Raw genomic sequence first — 20,779 nt, 5'->3', positions numbered from 1 at the left:
GCGCCCGAGCGTTGATTTTAAAGGGCCTCTCCCCTCCTCCGACCGCAATGTGTACTTCCTCAATATTATTGATGAGTACTCCCGTTTCCCGTTCGCCATCCCCTGCCCGGACATGACCAGTGCCACGGTCATTAAATGTCTGAACGACCTCTTCACCCTGTTCGGTTTCCCCAGCTATATCCATAGCGACCGGGGCTCATCGTTTATGAGCGACGAACTCCGTCAGTACCTGCTAACTAGGGGTATTGCCACAAGCAGGACCACCAGTTACAACCCCCGGGGGAACGGACAGGTGGAAAGAGAAAATGCAACAGTTTGGAAGGCCGCCCTGCTAGCCTTAAAGTCTAGGGGCCTTCCAACCTCCCGCTGGCAGGATGTGCTCCCCGATGCACTCCACTCTATTCGGTCACTGCTCTGCACTGCCACTAACGCCACCCCTCATGAGAAAATGTTTGTCTTCCCAAGGAAGTCCACATCGGGGACATCGCTACCGCCATGGCTGACGTCCCCAGGGCCGGTCCTACTGAGAAGCCACGTGAGGACCCATAAAACGGACCCCCTGGTCGAGAGGGTCGACCTCCTCCACGCCAACCCCCAGTATGCTTACATTGCATACCCAGACGGGCGGGAGGACACAGTCTCCATAAGAGACCTTGCACCCTCGGGGGCCGCAGTAACCCACTACTCACTACCACCCCCCCCCACGATCCGATATCCAGCCCCAGCAGACGGCAGGCCTGGGCCCAGCGACCCGCTCGACACCTACGAGGATGACACGCCTGTGCCACAGCCTACGCGGGACTCGACGCCGGAAGCTCCACTACCCCTGCCGTCGCCACGCCGATCACAGCGGCAGACAAGACCTCCGGAGAGACTCCAATACACTAACTTTTAATACACTTCACCCCGCCAGACTCAATTTTAAACAAGGGGTGAATGTGGTAAACCACTGTTTGTATTCCACTGTGTACATGCCTGGACATGCCTCGGCTGACTCCTCCCACAAGTCCTAGTATAAAGGTGACTGCTCCCCAGCCCCCTTTGTATTCTGGACCGGTCGACCACTCGAGGCAGACCTTCATTCTTTTGTTAATAAAAGCCTTTAGTTACTCTCTTAACTCTCAGTCTTTTATGAGTAATTGATAGCGCATCAGGGACCGAGTGCAACATATCCAAGTTTGCCAACGATACAAAGATGGGAGGGAAAGCAGTGAGTGAGGAGGACATAAAAAACCTGCAAAAGGACATAGACAGGCTAAGTGAGTGGGCAGAGATTTGGCAGATGCAATATAATGTTGGAAAGTGTGAGGTTATGCACTTTGGCAGAAAAAATCAAAGAGCAAGTTATTATCTAAATGGAGAGAAACTGCAAAGTGCTACAGTACAAAGGGATCTGGGGGTCCTGGTGCATGAAACACAAAAAGTTAGTATGCAGGTGCAGCAGGTGATCAGGAAGGCCAATGGAATCTTGGCTTTTATTGCAAGGGGGATGGAGTATAAAAACAGGGAAGTCTTGCTGCAGTTATACAGGGTATTGGTGAGGCCACACCTGGAATACTGCGTGCAGTTTTTGTTATGTATTGTGTGTTCTATTGTGTGTTCTCCTCCCACCTGTGGTGGCGTTGTCACAGGAGATAAATGGTTGGGTGTTCTCTGTTAAGTTTAGCTCTCTTTGTTCGGAACTTGCCAGAACTTCCTTTCCTTCCAATAAAGCACTTCATGTTTGAATCTCTGAGTTCTGAGTCCTAAATTGTGTCTAGGTAGAAAGGTACCAACACAACAAGTGGCAACGAGGAGCGGATGAATCTGCGTACGTTACGGGTGCAGTGAGTAAACAGAAATTTTAATTTGAAACGTGAGATGGCTACTATATTAGGAAACATCGGTGATTTTGATGAAAATGTGGAGCAATGGAGCACATATACGGAACGTTTTGACTATTTTGTATTGGTGAATGCGGTGGCAAATGAAAAGGTCGTGCCTACCTTTTTGAGTGTAATCGGGCCGAAGACATTCAATTTACTTCGCAGCCTCGTGCAGCCAGATAAGCCAGGAACTAAAACATATAAGCAACTAGTGGAAATTCTTGGAGCACATTTTTCACCAAAACCTCTGTGAAATCGAAATCTCTCAGCAATAACCAAACGGAATCAAGAGGAGGGGGAATCAGTGACGATGTTTATTGCTGCTTTAAAAAGGTTGTCGGAACACTGCCAGTTCAAGGAGGTGCTGAATGACACCATTAGAGACAGACTTGTGTGTGGTCTGCAAAATGCAGCCACACAGAAGTGCCTTCTTACTAGGAACAACCTTACTCTTGAAAAGGCCATTGAAGTTAGTGTCTCCATGGAAATGGCGGAAAAGGAGGCTCACCAGTTGAGTTCAACAGGGAGAGTTCACAAGGTGTCGTCTGAGCCTAAAGGTGCGCGTAACGGCACATGTTACCGTTGTGGGAAAACAGGCCATCACGCTAATGACTGCTGGTGTACGGAGCTGGAATGCTGAAATTGTGGCAAAAAGGGTCACATTGAACGCGCCTGTAGAGGTAAAAAAAGAACAGACAGAGCTGGGAAGCATGGAAGCAAAATGTCTGTATTTGGACAAGAGAGGAAAAAGAGTGTTCATTCAGTGCAGTATGATGGAACAAGCAAAACAGAGGGGAGCGACACCTCTGAGGAGGAAGAGGTGCACATACTGACGGTTGCAGGTGATTCAAATGGCTACTGGGTGTCACCACTGGTGGAGGGACAATCAGTGCGGATGGAGGTGGACACAGGCGCGGCTGTGTCCCTTGTTTCAGACACTGTCTGCAACAAAATGCTAAAGCATCTTACCCTTCAGCCAACAAACATTGTGCTAAAGACGTATACCGGCGAACCTGTGGCCATGAGAGGCGTCATTGAGGTGACAGTTAAATTGAACGGACAGACTGCAAAACTGCCACTACATGTGGTAAAGGGAAATTACCTATCGCTACTGGGGCGTGCGTGGCTAGAGAAAATCACGCCGGACTGGCCTGCAGTCCGCATGATGTCAAAAGGGGATTCAGGTCTGACTGCAGTGTTAAACAAACATGCAGAACTCTTCATGGGGGAACTTGGGAGCATGAAAAAGATCAGCGTGAGACTGGATATTAAACCTGACAGCAAGCCAAAGTTTCACAAAGCCCGACCTGTACCCTATGCAATTAGGCCAAAAGTTGAGGCTAACTTGGAGGCCTTAGTCGAGAATGGAGTCCTGGAGCCTGTGAGCGTGAGCAAATGGGCCACACCCATTGTTCCTGTCCTGAAAAAGGATGGATCTGTTCGAATCTGCGGGGATTTTAAAGTGACTATTAACCCGGTGCTGTCTGCGGAACAGTACCCTCTTCCCCTCATTGATGATCTTTTTACGGGCCTGGCCGAAGGGCAAAAGTTCAGCAAAATAGACTTATGCCAGGCTTATCTACAAATGCATGTCGATGACAAATCAAAGGAGCTGGTGACAATTGTGACACACAAGGGGCTATACAGGTACTGCCGCCTTCCGTTTGGAATTACGTCGGCCCCTGCTCTATTCCAAAGGGCAATGGATCAGATTTTGAGTGGACTGCCAGGAGTCCAGTGCTACCTGGACGACATCCTTGTCACTGGGACAAATGAGGAGGATCATCTTCTGAACTTGGATATGACACTACAACGACTGAAAGAGTACGGACTCAGAGTTCGTAAAGACAAATGTGAATTCTTTCAGTCTTCAGTTGAGTACCTGGGGCATGTGATTGACGCTACTGGCCTGCATAAGGCGCCATCAAAGGTCAAGGCAATCGTGGAGGCCCCAGCACCCCAGAATGTGAGCCAGTTACGTTCATTTCTGGGGCTACTTAACTACTATGGGAAGTTTATTCCAGACTTAGCAACATTGCTGAAGCCGTTACATCAGTTGCTATGTCAAGGTAAAACATGGAAATGGACTGAACTGTGCAACGAAGCTTTGCCCAAGCAAAGAAAGCATTGCTGAAATCGGAGGTCCTGACACACTTCGACCCAAAGCTACCCGTGCTGCTAGCATGTGATGCATCACCATATGGTGTGGGAGCAGTCATATCCCACATCATGCCTTCGGGTGAAGAGAAACCTATCGCCTTCGCATCACGCACCTTGAACAAGGCCGAGAGTAACTATGCGCAGATCGAGCGCGAGGCCTTGGGAATCGTTTTTGGAATTCAAAAATTTCATCAGTACCTGTTTGGGAGAAGGTTCACACTCCTGACGGACCACCGTCCATTGACTTCAATCTTCGGGCCCCACACCGGAATTCCGTCTCTCGTTGCAAGCAGGATGCAAAGGTGGGCTTTACTGTTGTCAGGACACACATACGACATCAAATATCGCAAATCAGACTTGCACAGCAACGCAGACGGTCTCTCGAGGCTACCCTTGCCTGTTACTCCCCCAGAGCCTCGTCAGATAGACATCTTCTACTTTAGACAAGTGGAGGGAGCACCTGTCGCTGCAGTTCAGGTGCGAAGGTACACCTGCAACGATCCAGTCCTGTCTGAGGTAATGGACGATGTCATTCGAGGGAGAGCTATGAGATTCTCCTAGTTTGAAACCTTACGTTTCAAAAAGAAATGAGCTCTCCGTCCAGGCAGGTTGTCTTCTTTGGGGACGCCGTGTCATCATTCCGCCACCTCTGAGGGAACCTATACTGCAACAACTTCATACAGGCCACAGTGGGATGGTTTGGATGAAGGAAATGGCAAGAAGCTACTTCTGGTGGCCAGGTCTCGATGGGAATATTGAGGAGAAAGCCAAAACATGTTCCCCATGTCAAAGGGTCTGGAATGTTCCACAGCTGGCAACCCTACACCCCTGGGATTGGCCTGCAGAAGTGTGGCAGCGAGTACATGTGGACTTCGCCGGTTCTTTCGAAGAGAAGATGTTTATGGTGGTTGTGGACGCTCGTAGCAAGTGGCCGGAGGTCGCTGTGATGAGGTCTACCACGGCAGAGAAAACAATTGAGAAACTTGGTGAGATGTTCAGCCGTTATGGCTCACCGGAACAACTCGTAAGTGACAACGGTCCACAATTTCTATCACAGGAGTTTGCAACCTTCCTGCATGTGAATGGTATCCAACACATCAGGTCTGCGCCCTATCATCCCTCTACTAACGGCCAGGCAGAAAGGTTTGTGCAAACTTTGAAGCACGCCTTGAAGGCATCGCAAGGTCAGGGCTCAATCCACCAACGTCTGAACAGCTTCCTGTTGTCCTACAGGAACGAGCCGCATGCCACAACCAAAACTTCCCCCGCTTCGCTCATGATGAAGAGGCAGTTGCGGACAAGTTTTGACTTACTCAAACCTCCAAGGGCAGAACAGGTTGTCCATTGTCAACAACAAGCTCAAGTTGAAAAGAGAGAGAAAAGAGCCAAGGAGAGAGGGTTTCACCCTGGAGAGCACGTCCTAGCTCGAAACTACAACACTGGACCGAAATGGGTTCCTGCTACGGTGATCGCGCAGACGGGCCCTGTGTCTTACACGGTTGAGACTGCTGAGGACGTCGTCTGGAGAAGACACACAGATCAACTGTTGCTAGGAGCAGAGACAGCCACAGAGGCTCCAACGGCTGGTTGGCCTGAACTGTTTCCGGATGATACCGCAAACCAGCATCCTTTGCCACAGTGCTCTTCTCCAACACAGGAAGTCAAAGAGACTGTTCCACCTGTGCAAACTCCTGACTTTCGACTGACACAGGCACCTTCTCCATCCAGGCCTGTGTCAATGCCTACTGCTGTGGAAGCCAGCGATGACCGCCGGTATCCTGTCAGAGAGTGGCAGCCTCCAAGATGCTTGGATCTGTAAGCTTAGTGACTTACCCACAAGACTGGGGCAGAATAAAGTCAGGGTTTGAGGCAGTCTACCTCTACCCTAGGTTCGTTGAGTGCATTGAAAGTAACTTACCTGTTGAGGAATAATGTGGACCTTCCATTTAAGAGGGGAGGAAATGTTATGTATTGTGTGTTCTAGTGTGTGTTCTCCTCCCACCTGTGGTGGCGCTGTCACAGGACATAAATGGTTGGGTGTTCTCTGTTAAGTTTAGCTCTCTTTGTTCGGAACTTGCCAGAACTTCCTTTCCTTCCAATAAAGCCCTTCATGTTTGAATCTCTGAGTTCTGAGTCCTAAATTGTGTCTAGGTAGAAAGGTACCGACACAACAGTTTTGGTTTCCATATTTAAGAAAAGATATACTTGCTCTCGAGGCGGTTCAGAGAAGGTTCACTCGGTTGATTCCAGAGATGAGGGGGTTGACGTATGAGGAAAGGTTGAGTAGGTTGGGACTCTACTCATTGGAGTTCAGAAGAATGAGAGGCAATCTTATCGAAACATATAAGATTGTGAGGGTGCTTGATCGGGTGGATGCGGGGAGGATGTTTCCACTGATGGGTGAGACTAGAACTAGGGGGCATAATCTAAGAATAAGGGGCTGCCCTTTCAAAACTGAGATGAGGAGAAACTTCTTCACTCAGAGGGTAGTAAATCTATGGAATTTGCTACCCGAGAGAGCTGTGGAAGCTGCAACATTAAATAAATTTAAAATGGAGATAGACATTTTCCTAGCAGATAAGGGAATTAGGGGTTACGGGGAGAGGGCAGGGAAGTGGACGTGAGTCTGGATTCAGATCAGCCATGATCCTATTGAATGGCGGAGCAGGCCCGAGGGGCCGTATGGCCTACTCCTGCTCCTATTTCTTATGTTCTTATGTACTGCTTATACGTTTGTCAGCAGTAAAGGCGTTGCATTTCATTTTACTGGAAATAAAACATAAAGAAATAACGCACAGAATCACATCCAAGCACAAAATAGGGGTCAGTTTGGGGATAATCCATAGATTTGGCGGGGTTGCAGCAGGATTGTGAGAAGTAGCCTTCAGGTGGAGTGTTGACAATAGGGACACTCCAGGGCCGGGCTGGAGGGGAGCAGGCAGGCTGAAAGAAAGACTTGCATTTACATAGCGCCTTACACAGTCACCAGACATCTCAAAGCCCTTTACAGCTAATTAAGTACTATTTGAAGTGCAGTCACTGTTGTAATGTAGGAAACGCCGGGAGTCAATTTGCACACGGCAAACTCCTACAAACAGCAATGTGATAATGACCAGATAATCTTCTGTTATGTTGATTGAGGGATAAATATTGGCCAAGACACCGGGATAACTCCCCTGAACGTTCCCACATCCTGTACATTGGCCGGCTGTTGTTCGGGGTAGAATTCCCAATACTTCCATCGGATGTCAATGAAAGGAGCGGAAACCATCACTGCACTCCAGCCACTTACCATCCCACTGACGTGGACCAGCGGCGGCCCGGCGCGCCGCCCTCTGGGAAATGTAGTTCCTTCCGGGCGGGCTGCCGCAGCGACCAATTAAAACGAAAACGCCAACTCCCGGCTGCTGCGACACGCGCACGCGCAGAGGCCCGACAGCCTGTGTGAAACCTAACTTGATGGCCTCTCCCCCCCTCCACACAAGTCCCGCCCTTCTCCTCCTCCCATTAGCTGCAGCGCACGCTCACTCGCCAGGTGGAGGCGCTGATTGGTGCGCGCTGCTGTCAATCAGTGAGCGCCGCGGCGAGTTCCGGTTAGGTTGGCGAGGCGTGTGGGCGCGGGGGGCAGCGGTGAGATAACTGCTCCGAGCAAAGGCAGAAAAGGTAAATATGGAGCCAGTTGGGCGATTCTGGTCTTTAGCGAGTCACTGAGACAACAATGGAAGTGAAAGGGGCAATGTTTGCTGTAGGGAATGAGAGCTTGTAATTCTAAACTCTCAGCTGCTGTAGTATTCATTGGGAACTGTTAAGTGCTGTGCTGCAGCAGGACAGTTAGAGCTACTGAAGTGGTTTGATTTTCAATTTTCTGCCTCGGTATTCAATTTGATGGGCCTGGCGTTTCATAGGAAGTTTATTTCCTAAAGGCTTCTTGTTTTGGGTCAAATAAAGTCTCAGTGACGTCATAAAGAGAGCCAATTATCGAATATGTTATAAAAATTAGCCCATTAGAAGAGATCCTGAAACAATTGCAGGATTGAGCTTCTTAAGCACAGGTTTGTTACTGTTAATAAATAGCATTCAAATTTTGGAAATTTACATGTCATAGGTATTGTACTATTTGCTGTTCAACGTCCAGTTTTCCTAAACAAGTTCAGTACTTTTAACTATTTTAAAAATCAAATTCTTCTGAATCACTTGTTTAAATTTGAAATTGAGGATAGTAAAATTAAATTGAGTCTAATAGCTATGTGAAAAACAAGCACTGTCCTTTATATAAAAAAAGTATTGTGTGAAGCTTTTTGAGACATTTTGTTCTGAAATGTGTTTTTATGAATGTAAGTATTACTCTTTTTTTCATGCAGTAGTGTTACCTAATGGTAAGAGTGAGTTTCTTTATTTTTTGTCAACAGTGTAGTGCTACTGTTGTACTATAAAAGGGATTTTTTTTTTGTTACTGGATTTACTGATATTGAATACTAGCCCAGCCCACTGTACTCACAATACTCTGGACCTCAGATTTGATTGATTATGTAGATAGTTATTTTACTTCTATCTATCCATCCATGCAGTTGAAGCATTTTTAGCCAATTATCCAGTCTAAGAAGAAGATCCATCTATGCAGTTCAGTAATTTTTAGCCAATTACCCAGTTTATCTGACATTATATGTACATTTATTTCTCTCTCGTCCTGAATCAAAATTAAATATCCAATTTTATTTTGTTCTTCAAAGACTCATTGGAAACCCTGATGGGTGCTTCACTGAGATCAGCAATGGCTCAGTCAGCTGGTGCCTGTACCATCACTGGCAACCTCTGCCTTCATGAATGCCGATCTGGAGGTGCCATTCATCCTCGAACATTGTACCAGCCAAACGTTTGGTTTGCATTTTGTTTAGTTTCTAGTGAGCATAATTGCACAGCACAATACTGTCCGTAAGCCAGCTCAAGTGGACATTACATTGGCGGTCTGGATGGAGAGGCTGTAAGAAAAGCGGATGTGAGAAGTGGAAAGTTTCATTGGTGCGTTAGGGAATGGGCTCTCATTGGGGTTAAAGTGCATTTTTGGGACAGAGTAACGGGAGCTTTGTCTCCTAGCTATTGTGATATCTGAGGCCTTTTCCATAATTCTATACTTTATTTCCAAAAGCTTTATTATACTTGATCTGAGATTGCTTGATGCTGACACTGAGTACCAAAGTGGAAAAGAATTCCATCTACAGCACTAATATCCTTGACTTTGATGAACACAAAAATTAATTTGAAAGACCCTCTTCTGACCTTTTAAAGTTATTTATTTTACAGGCAACAAAACATCTTTTGACAAAGTCCTGCTCATGAAAGATGGAGATCACATCATATTACACTAAACTTCTGGGAGAACTAAATGAGCAACGGAAGCAGGACTTCTTCTGTGACTGCAGCATTATTGTGGAGGGGAGGATCTTCAAAGCTCACCGGAATATTCTATTTGCTAACAGTGGCTACTTCAGAGCCTTGCTGATACACTATATCCATGATAGCGGGCGTCCCAGCACTGCCTCCCTGGACATCGTCACATCTGAGGCCTTTTCCATAATTCTGGACTTTCTTTATTCTGGAAAGCTTAATCTTTGCAGTAAGAATGTTATTGAAGTTATGTCAGCTGCTAGTTACCTGCAGATGACTGACGTGGTCAGCTTTTGCAAATTGTACATCAGATCTTCTCTTGACATCTGTGTGAAAGATGAGAAGGACGATAACTGCAATCATGTGGAGAACGGGAATAATGTAGCGGCCTTTGGGGACGCTGTGTCTTTTTGTAGGAATCAGTGTCCAAACCCTGTTCCATCGGTTCAACAGCCGAAGGAGTCGAGCCCTGACAATAATAAAGGGCTTCCCTGGAATGAGTGCGGTGCTTACCACGCCATAGATCTCGCACAGAAAGATCAGGATAACCTTTCTCCAGAGAAACTTCACCCTCCATCGCTCCCTAAGCTTCCAGAACCTAAAGTTGAGTTTGACGAGGATGAAGTAGAATCAGTTGACAGATTCCAGCAGTTTACACCATCGGCCACAGACCAGGCCGAGGAGAGGCTGCAGTCTGCCCCGGCTATGGAGATAGCTTATGAAAATTATCAGATGAAACAGTTCTTGGAGGTTTTACTGAGGACAGGGAATGTCCAGCGGAAGGAGGACATAATACAGCACTTTTCCAGAGGGGGGCGTCCGGAGGATGGTGGGGGCTCCTTCTCTAATATGATGGATGTGCAGAGTGATTGGTATGGGGAGGATGCAGGTGAGATCCTTATTACTAACCAATGCATAAGTGGATCACAACAGCAGTACTGAGGAGCAGCAGCATTTATGCAGAATGTGAATTGTGATAACATTGTATTCACTTTTTCAGGTGGTGACTAACAAAAACTTAGGTACTGTGAAATTCAGATAGCCATAATGCTTTCCACACAAGAATGTGGGGAACAGCTAACTTCACTTGCACACCATGTGCTCCTTAGTGAAACTGATGCAATACTGAGGAAAAAGTTGGTCTGATCAGCAACCAAAAGGTTTGGCAAAGTCAACCATGTCTGTTTTAGATTGCCATAAGGTGGCATTGAGGCTTTTTTCTGTATTAAAACCCACACAAATTTAGATCAGGTTTAGTTTAACACTGGTCCAATAGCTGAAGAACAGTATCATTTGCAATACACCAGTGACTGTGAGAGTGACTGGTCCAGTGGACCAGCCAATGTGTTCCAACTTGAAATAACAACAGAAAATGCTGGAAAAACTCAGCAGGCCAGGCAACATCCGTGGAGGGAAATTAGAGTTGACATTGTCTCTTTTAATGTCTCTTTTTTACTTCTTTTGTTCTGTTGCAGCCCTGCCTTTGATCTATTTTATTTCCTTTCCAGTTTTGAAAAAGGGTTTCGACCTGAAACGTCAACTCTAATTTCTCTCCACGGATGTTGCCTGGCCTGCTGAGTTTTTCCAGCATTTTCTGCTGTTATTTCGGATTTCCAGCATCTGCAGTATTTTGTTATTGTTCCAACTTGAAGATGTTTGGACAAACCTTGGGCACCAACCCACAAGCTGGATGGTTTCAGTAAATGTCCTCCTATGGTAGAGTTTGTTTTTGTTCTGTCGGATCAGTATGTGTTTGTGGTGGACCAGCAGTTCTAATCAGTTACACATCATGTTCTCATTCCTTTGTTTTGAGCTCTGCATTTTTCCGTACATTACACATTTTCTTGATCCAACTGTAGGGGGTGGTGGGTTTGTCGGCCTTTTAAATTGACCTTGACGGTTCGAATCGTCCCACTCCCTGGTTCTGGGGCTTGGAATTATTTAGGGGATGTGATAGATGTAGGCAGACAACTGTTTGGTGCAAGAACAAATATTTTATTTAGAAATCGCACACCACACGAATGAACCAAACAAAACGTATACGCCACGGGTACAGAGGTTATGCAGTGAGACAAAACAAAATAAAACCACCTCCCACCACTACACTAACTAAGTTAGGCTCTGAAATTACAGGGACTATGCTCACCAAAGGATTTCTCCACAGTTTAGACCAGTTGCACACTGCTTTCTCTCTCCTCAATCTTGTGGACTCCTTGGCTGGTTGCGGTGTCTTCGGTATTAGCACTGGTCGACGTTTTGATGGTTGATCTTTCAGTGACTCCCAGGCTTCTTGTTAGGTTTTCTTGTTGCGTTGCTGTAACCTCGTGTGGCGAGTTAGATGTTTCAAAGTCAAAGAGCCCAGAGTCCAAGTGCTTTTCCAGCGTGTTCTCGGGTACGTTTCTTCTGCTCCGGTCTGCTGCTGCTGCCCACCAGCACACACTCTCTTCAGCCTGTCTGTTGAGGTCTCTTTAGCTACTAGCAAGCCCCCAGTTATACCTGAGAGGCTGCTTAAACTTTTGCGCCAAAACTCGGGTGCACAATTGATTTTAGATGACTCCCTTTTGTGCGATTTTTGGCAGGCTGATCAACTCTGATGTGATCCTTTTGTGAGAATTTTGGTGGGCTGATTGAGCATTAGCATGATTCAAGATTCCCAAAGGTGTTGATGGGGTTTTTGAATGGTGCTGTTAGAATGTAATCAGGTCTTTATACTGTCCATTGTGTGTTTTGCTGATGCCAGGGTTTTTCTGTATAGCCGTTTAAGAACTATTAAAATATGTATGTATCTGGGTCCCTGGTAAGTGGGCTTTTGTTAGACTGCTAATGTCTCCCTGGGAGCCTGCCTCCCAGGTGGGTTAGCAGCCCTATAAGGATCCCATTTTCCTGTGCAGACCCAGCATACAATTTAAAATGTCCAATCTCAATCCAATAGGCCCTAGTTTAGTCCAAAGGTGCCTAATAGTGAGATATTTCTGTCCACATTTCCCCTCCAAAAGGTCCAACACGGTCCCTTTTTAAATTCCAGACACATGTCCATTTCAGTAGGGGGTCCTGGAATTTTGTGAATCCTACAAGAGGCAATTTCTCCTCTTGAATCAGCTCTTTTTATATTTAAAAAAAAAGCACTTCCTAAAACTGAAGAGTTGCTAAGAGATTGATGCCACTGCCCGTCCTGTGTGTTCAGGGACTGATTTTACAGGTAGCCTGTAGATCAAGAACCTGTGTGTTTAAATGTGCTGGACCTGCGACAGAAGAATTGACATACTTTGTATTGTGCTGTTGTTGGAATTGATTTCTGTCTCCGTGTCACCGGCTGATCTTTAGGAACAGGAGGAGGCCATTCAGCCCCTCGAGCCTGTTCTGCCATTCAGTTAGATCATGGCTGATCTGTATCTTAACTCCATCTACCCGCCTTGGTTCCATATCCCTTAATACCCTTGTCTAACAAAAATCTATCAATCTCAATTTTGAAATTTTCAATTGAGCCCCCCAGCCTCAACAGCTTTTTGGGGGGGGCGTGTTCCAGATTTCCACTGCCCTTTGTGTGAAGAAGTGTTTCCTGACATCACCCCTGAATGGCATCGCTCTGATTTTAAGGTGATGCCCCCTTGTTCTGGACTCCCCCACCAGAGGAAATAGTTTCAACCTATCTACTTTATCAAATCCTGTAATTAATTATATTAAGCACCTCAATTAGATCATCCCTTAATCTTCTAACAGTGTCAGCTGTGACTCGGTGGGGAGCACACTCACCTCTAAGTCAGAAGGTTGTGGGTTCCAGTCCCACTCCAGGGACTTGAGCCCTAGGCTGACACTCCAGTGCAGTGCTGAGGGAGTGCTACACTGTCGGAGGTGCCGCTTTTTGGATCGAGGCCCCGTCTGCCCTCTCAGGTGGACGTAAAAGATCCCATGGCACTATTTCAAAGAAGAGCAGGGGAGTTATCCCTGGTGGTCTGGCCAATATTTATCCCTCCGTCAACATAACAAAAACAGATTATCTGGTCATTATCACATTGCTGTTTGTGGGAGCTTGCTGTGCGCAAATTGGCTACCTCCTCAAAAAATTCAACTAGGTTTGTTAGACATGACTTGCCCTTTACAAATCCATTCTGGTTCTCTGATCAGCTCACATTTGTCCAAATACTCAGGTGGATTTATTGGTGGACAAGAAGTATTGCTACTGTAATTTATAATCCAGCATTTCTATTGGCCCAGCAGTTATCAGTGGGAGAGTTTGAAGTGTTTCAGATCTTGGAATAGTAAGATTGATGTTTGTAGAGTCAAGTTGTGAGCTTTTGGTCTGGTGATCAATATACTCAAACAGCAAACCGAGCTGCTTGCTCTCTCTCTCTCTCTCTCTTCTGAACAGTCCCTGCTAAGCATATACCTGTGGTTAACATGGACCAATCCAAAAGCAAACCGGAAACCTATATTCATTGACTCATTTATACCAATACAAAATGTCAGATCTATGGGAGATATTGGAGGAAAGAAATGCTTTTCATTAAGTATAATTCACTTGGGACTATCCTGATAGCTAGCAAAAGTCCCAGGTTTGATCTGTAGTCCATGCTGAGTTTATCTGATAGAGTGGTGGTAAGATTGCTATAATTGTCCTTGGAGCCCCTGGGTTAGAGAGGGTTTCTGCTCTGCGTCACTAGCCAGTGACTCTTGCTGTAAAATGATGTGTATTTTGGTTGAGGACAGCAGTCCTCAGTGTGCCCTTGTGGTTAAATGGACAACCAACGCTCAATTGTTGAGGCTCACAACATGACTAATGAGCACTTGGGTCAGGTACCGGAGGATGGTTTTCTCCTTTTGGAATCATACCCCAAGAAGGAGCTAAGACTTTGAGGAGAAAGGGAAATGGGGTTTGCACTAATGCCATTGCATAATTAAAAATGGGCTAGATTTTCAACTCCTTGACCAGAAATTGGCAGAAAACCTTGCCCTATATGTCAGTCTCTCTTTTAAGGAGCGTGATAATTTTAAAAAGCAGAGTATTTAGATCCGTGCATAATAAGCAGCCAGTGCTAATGACCGAGAAACCACGAGAAGTCAAGAAGAATGATTGGGCCTGACTGGCAGAGAGACAGTCAGCGATCTAGTCAGCCTAACTGAGTTATTTCACTACTTTCTCTTGTACTCTGTTGGCTTTAAGTATCTGATCCGATCTAGTTTTCATGATCCCAAAAGAACTTGGCAATACATTTCTGTTCCGCTGGGATCTACAGGAAACTTTGTGTTATCCAGAGGCTAAATGTCCGGCAAGCTCGAGCCACTGGCAAAAATCAAGAGCCGTTTCGTTGGGTTTTTTTTCTTTTCGTTGCTTTTTTCTCAACAGTCAAGCTCTGCAAGGTCTCACTGAAGCTGTTGCTAAGCTACAGAGACGCTACAAAGGTACGGCCGACTATTTAGAAGCTAACAGGGTTTGTTGCCAGATACGGAGCTCAAAATCTCCGTATGTTTCAACATTAGCGCTGGTTTGTCCGGCAGTTTTGATGGGACGGCAACAGCTCGGTCCTGTCGGTGCCAGATAGCACAAAGTTTCCTGTATACGGTCCAGAAAGCTGTTACCCACGCCCTGTAATCAAAGCATCAAAGAAACCACTATATAGAAATTGTAACACAGGCTGTTTGGGTCACCCAGTTCATGCTGGTTTTATCCTCCACACAAGCAGTAGTTCTAATCCCATGTGCCCACCCTGTTTCCATATCCCTTTCCTTCAACCACCTATCTAACCCATTCTTAAATGGTAACCTGGCCTTGCTTCAGTCACTAACTCTGGTAGTACATTCCACAGCCTCGCAACCATCCGTCTTTTTCTTTAAAGTTTCCCCTGCTCTCTGCCCTAAATCTCTTACTTTTAATCTAATATCGATGTCCCCTCATTCTAGATCCCACAATCACTGGAAACAGGCTGCTGTCTCAACCCTTCATAATTTTAAACACTTGTACCAAATCACTTCTTCCTCTCCTCTCTGTTCTAGTGCAAACAGCCCGAATTACATAGAATATTCCAGCACAGAAACAGGCCACTCGGCCCAACAGGCCCATGCCGGTGTTTGTGCTCCTTCACCTCACCTTATCAACATATCCTTCTATCCCCTTCTCCCTCACGTACTTCTCTAGCTCCCCTTAAATGCATCTATGCTATTTGCCTCAACCTCGCCGTGTGGTAGTGAGTTCCACATTCTCGCCACTCAATTTTTCTTCATATTTGTATATCCCCATAGCAGGCTGCATCCTGGTGAAGCTGTGCTTTACTCTCTCGTGCCTCAACATCCTTCGTTTAGCGTGGGGATAAAAGCTGTATGGTACTCCAAATGTGGTCATACAAAGGTTTTATATAGATTCACCATTACATTTGGGACTTTTATATTCGGTATCTCTTGCCATAAAATGGAGTTTTCCATTAGCTTTTTTTTAATTGCCTTATCCACTTGAGGTGCGGCTTTTTAATATCTTGTGAATCTAAACCCCAAAAACTCTCTGCTCTTCCCCATAACCCAGCTATTCCCCATTCAGAATATAATTATTACTTTTATTTTTACCGAAATATACCACCTCACACTTACTGATATTGAATTCCATCTGCCACTTTTTTACCCATTCCACCATCTTATCAGCATCCCCTTACAGCTGCCTTTGCTCCTCAGAATTATGTACTTTGTCTCCTATTTTAATACTCTGCAAATTTGGACACCATTTCATATAGCCCTGTATGTAAATCATTGATTTACATAGTGAACAAAAGAGGTCGCAGTATAGAACCCTGTGGGACACTGCTACCCACTTCCATCCACTGTGAGAAGCTGCCCTTAAGTTCTACTGTGTCCTCCCTTCAAACCAGTTTTTAATTCAATTTGCTACCCTTCCCTTAATTCCATATCCCTTAATCTTCCCCAATAGTGTCCTGTGTGGGACCTTGTCGAAGGCTTCTTGAAAGTTTGTGTATACCACATCTGCTGCATTTTCCCCCATCTGTCATTTTTCACTTCTCAACGAACTCTATCGGTTTTGTTAAGCACGATCTTCCTTTCTGAAATCTGTGTTGGCTGCTTCTAATTATTTTCTCTTCATCTAGAAATTTAGTAAATTTATCTTTAATTAAAGATTCCAAAATGTTCCCTAGCACAGATGTTAAATTACGTGGCCTATAATTACACTGTCTCCCTTTCTGAGAGTGGCTATTACGTTGACCATTCTTAAGTTCGCTAGCACACATCCACACTCCTAGAAATATCATTTCTAGGCCCACTGCTGTTTCTTTCCTCAATTCTCTCCGGATCCTTGGATGTCCTCCTGTAGCTTAGTTCATTTCCTAAATATCTTTTTGATATGATCGGGGCTTAGGGGGCATAATTTCAAAGTTTGCAGATGCCACAAAGCTTGGAAATGTAGCGAACAGTGAGGAGGACATAGACAGACACGTGGCAGATGAAATTTAATGTAGAGAAATGCACAGGAATGATGGGCCAAATGGCCTCCATCTGTGTTCTGAGTGTGAAGCGATGCATTTTGGAAGGAAGAATGAGAAAAGGCAATATAAACTAAATGGTACAATTTTAAAAGGGGTGCAGGAACAGAGAGAGCTGGGGGTGTATGTACACAAATCTTTGAAGGTGGCAGGAGACGTTGAACAGGCTGTTAAAAGCATACAGGATCCTGGGCTTTATAAATAGAGTACAAAAGTTAGGCAATTATGGTAAACCTTCATACGACACTGCTTAGGCAACAGCTAGAGTATTGTGTCCAATTCTGGCACCACGCTTTAGGAATGATGTCAAAGCCTTGGAGAGGATGCAGAGGAGATTTACCAGAATTGTACCAGGGATGGGGGACTGCATTTGTGTGGAGAGAAAAGAAGCTGGGGTTGTTCTCCTTTTAGAGCAGAGAAGGTTAAGGGGCGATTTAATGAGGTGTTCAAAATTCTGAGGGATTTTGATCGAGATAGGGAGAAACTGTTTCCACTGACAGGAACGTCGATAACCAGACGACACAAGGGAGGAAATGAGCATTTTTTTTTACGCTACGAGTTGTTACGATCGTGAATACACTACCTGAAAGACTGGTGGAAGCAGATTCAATAGTAACTTTCAAAAGGGAATTGGATATATACTTGAAAAGGAGAAATTTGCAGGGCTATGGGGAAAGTGCAGGGGAATGGGACTAACTGGATTGCCATTTCAAAGAGCTGGCACAGGCACGATCTGGATGGCCTGCTTCTGTGCTGTATGATTCTAATTCTTTAAAGTATTTTGTTTCAGGATTTATCTCCTCCCCAATAACCTCTTTTTATATAAAGTATATTTAAGTATCCCTGCCCATTTTCATTTACCCTCTACTAACTTACCATCCTTTCTTATTGGGGGTCTTCCCTCACATTTAACAATTCTTTTTACCAATATACTTGGCTAATACTCTTCACAATCACTTTGTTTTCCTTATCCCTCTCTTAGCCCCTTGTATTCTTTCTTATTTTTATCATACCCAGTGGCCCTATATGCCCCCTTCTTCAAACATAGTTTACTTCCAATGTTTTTTTCCTCCATGGAATTGTGAAACTCGAAGTAGTCTCCTTTTTTAATGGTATATGTTTATTCTGCCCCTGTGCAATTGTTTTAAAATACACCCCATTGTTCGTCTACAGTCCTGTGTGGCAATTTCTCTTTCCACCTCACCTTTGCTAGTTCACTCCTTATTTTTTGTAAAATCTGTCCTATTCCAATCTGGTGCCCTTTTCTACTAACTTTTTTCCTTTCTATTTGGAATGTAAAGCCCATCATATTAGTTACTACTGCTGAGGTGCTCACCACATTTAACTCCTCTACCTGCTCTATTTTGTTACTCTTAACTAGATTTAGCAATGCCCCTTCGCTTGTCGGCGCACATTTTAGGAATCCATTCCTTTTTCTCTGTTTGCCCCCTCCCTGTCCCAATTGATGAATGGGTAATTAAAATCTAGGACAATAATTTTCTTGCTCATCTCCCTGACCTGGTTACAAATTTCCCCTTCCATTTGTTTCCCTCATTCAGGGGTCTCTTGCACAGTCCTTTTGATTATTAGAAGAGCTCTTGATAGTGAGATTCATTCTTCAAATTTGTGCAGAAATCCTTGCAAAGCTATTTCAGACCATTGTTCTTATTGACCCTAGTTCTGGAGTGACTGCAATAGGCATATTCCAGGTTCCAGATCTGGATCCCCAGTATGTGTTTTTGACCACAGACATTTAATATGGGATTATGCAGGTGTACAGCAAAGAAACCACCGTTGACTGTAGATCCTTGCTTGGTACTTTGAAGGGGAGGATAAAATGTTTGATCTGTGGTGGAATATATTGACAACACTGATGGAGAATATTGTGTTCCATAGAGTCTGTCTTGGGTTTGCTTCAGTGTGAACTTGTCCACAAGTATATAGTAGGAACCTTACCCCTCTTGGTGCCAATCACTAACCACTTTCTTCAATAAAAAGTTTCTTAACTCCTGTTGAAACACCATCCACTGCCCGGAAGCACATTGAGTGGTGGTTGAAATGTCCTATAACACAGGGATGGAAATGAGCAGCACTATTTGCTGTGGTCCAATTTAAAAGGTGTGTGTTGGTGTGCATGTGTCTGTGTAGGTTCAATTCCTGTAACACCCAGGAATGGTCTACTCCAAAAACTTCCTCTGCAGAGCTGTGCCGTTGGTGGTTCTACATCTGCTGTGTTATTCTAAACTTTTTGTTTGACCAATTTATTCTCTTCCCTCCCCCATGCTGGGCTATGGTTCAATGGGAGTTGGTAGCTCTCCAGCAACTTTCAATTCTTCAAGTGTGAGCCGTAGAATGTGAATATTGGCCAGCTATTAGACCACAAAGGACATCACAAAGAAGCCTGATCCTATTTTTCCCCCCACACGGGGGGACTTTCCAGCAGGAGCCACTGGATAGTGACCAGAAGCTGGAACCCTGACCGTGTTTCTTCCACCCCTGATGCTGATGCCAGTTGTGACACTGCTGCCCTAGTTCAGATTAGTTAACCTGGCAGAAGGTGGGAATCAAACCTGTGATGCGGTCTGTATGTCTGAGTGCCACACCAGGCTCTCTGCCTTTACGCCACGTGATAACCCACCACATTTTCCCAATGTGGATTTCATATTTTTATCTCAATTTTGATTACAACAAAATAATGCTCTTCTGATGGCTCAGCAACTTTATCCAGTGAGTAATGTAACCATCCAGAATAGGTTTGATCCCTAATCTGTGTTGAGTTAGGTGAGCTCCGCAGGGGTAGCAATAAAACATTACTGTTGGCCTTAACATACCTAGAATAGGGAGGGGGTGGAAAATGGCCATGCTTTCTAATTCCGATTACTATCCAGTGACCCCCCCCCTGCTGGAAGACTATGTGGATTTGGATGACAACTGGTTTGGGCTCGACTAATGATGCTCCAGTGGCTGAATGGCAAGCTGTCGTTCACTGTTGAGGCTCTCGCATGAATAATATCCACTTGGGCAAGCTACTGGCATCTGGAGAACTGTACTTCAGCAAACAAGCAATACTTTCTGCAGAGTAAATGAGTGGAGGAAGAAATTTAGCTGGGAGGTGGGGACAGGGAACGAAAGTAAAACAACATTTTGTAGCATCACCTGCAGTTGCCAGCATGCTGATCTAATTGTGAGCTGTGGACTAATCCCACGGCACTCATTAAAATGTGGAGCAAAAAGTGAAAAACAAGCACAAATGAGATTCACTAGGATTCAAATTAACACCATTGTCTCCAATTTTCAGTAGTACTTTATTCAAATTGCTACGCAGAAGCTTAACTGATAGAAAGTTTCAAAATTTGATTGTGATTTTTGGGGTCATTACTATCCTTGTAAAAAGTTCTCTGGTACACTTGGTACCTCATTGTCCCATATGGAGATTTATTCCTATGGATTCTTTATAAATAATAATCCTGTCAAAGTTATTTATTTGCATTCCTTTCTTCCACCCCCAAGGTTCACCTGAGCTGTTCCATGTTGTAATGTTGATGGTTTCTGTTTCTAGGGAATGGGATAATTGTGCCGAAAAAGATCTACAAGTGCCCGTTCTGCACCTACACAGCCAAACAGAAAGGAATCCTGAAACGACACATGCGCTCACACACTGGAGAGCGCCCATACCCGTGTGAGACCTGTGGGAAACGATTCACTAGACTCGAGCACCTCCGAAGCCATGCTTTAAGTGTGAGTAAAGTTACCGCATTCTTGCTTTTAATGATCTAATGGGCATTAGGTTGAACCTTCTCCCCATTGATATCCTGTGATCCTATCACTTTAACTTCCTAATTTCTACAGTCATTTCTTGGCCAATTTAAACACTGTAAATTATAGCTT

At 44.9% G+C, this 20,779-nt stretch overlaps 1 protein-coding gene across 1 annotated transcript in view; it reads left to right on the top strand.

The window, feature by feature from the left end:
• The first annotated feature begins 7,493 nt into the window (after positions 1 to 7,493).
• Positions 7,494 to 20,779, top strand: part of LOC147103157 (zinc finger and BTB domain-containing protein 8B-like) — a 29,249-nt gene continuing 15,963 nt past the window's right edge. The window contains exons 1-3 of the mRNA XM_085962501.1: positions 7,494 to 7,688; positions 9,327 to 10,299; positions 20,451 to 20,629. Coding sequence (XP_085818627.1) covers positions 9,366 to 10,299; positions 20,451 to 20,629 — 1,113 coding nt within the window. The 5' untranslated portion in view covers positions 7,494 to 7,688; positions 9,327 to 9,365. The remainder of the gene's footprint in view (positions 7,689 to 9,326; positions 10,300 to 20,450; positions 20,630 to 20,779) is intronic.

The sequence above is a fragment of the Somniosus microcephalus genome, chromosome 20, assembly GCF_052327205.1.
Source record: "Somniosus microcephalus isolate GS21.2 chromosome 20, FLI_Smic_1.0, whole genome shotgun sequence".
NCBI lineage: Eukaryota > Metazoa > Chordata > Chondrichthyes > Squaliformes > Somniosidae > Somniosus > Somniosus microcephalus.
The sequence above is the reverse complement of the archived record's forward strand: the minus strand, read 5'-3'. Positions and strand labels throughout refer to the sequence as shown.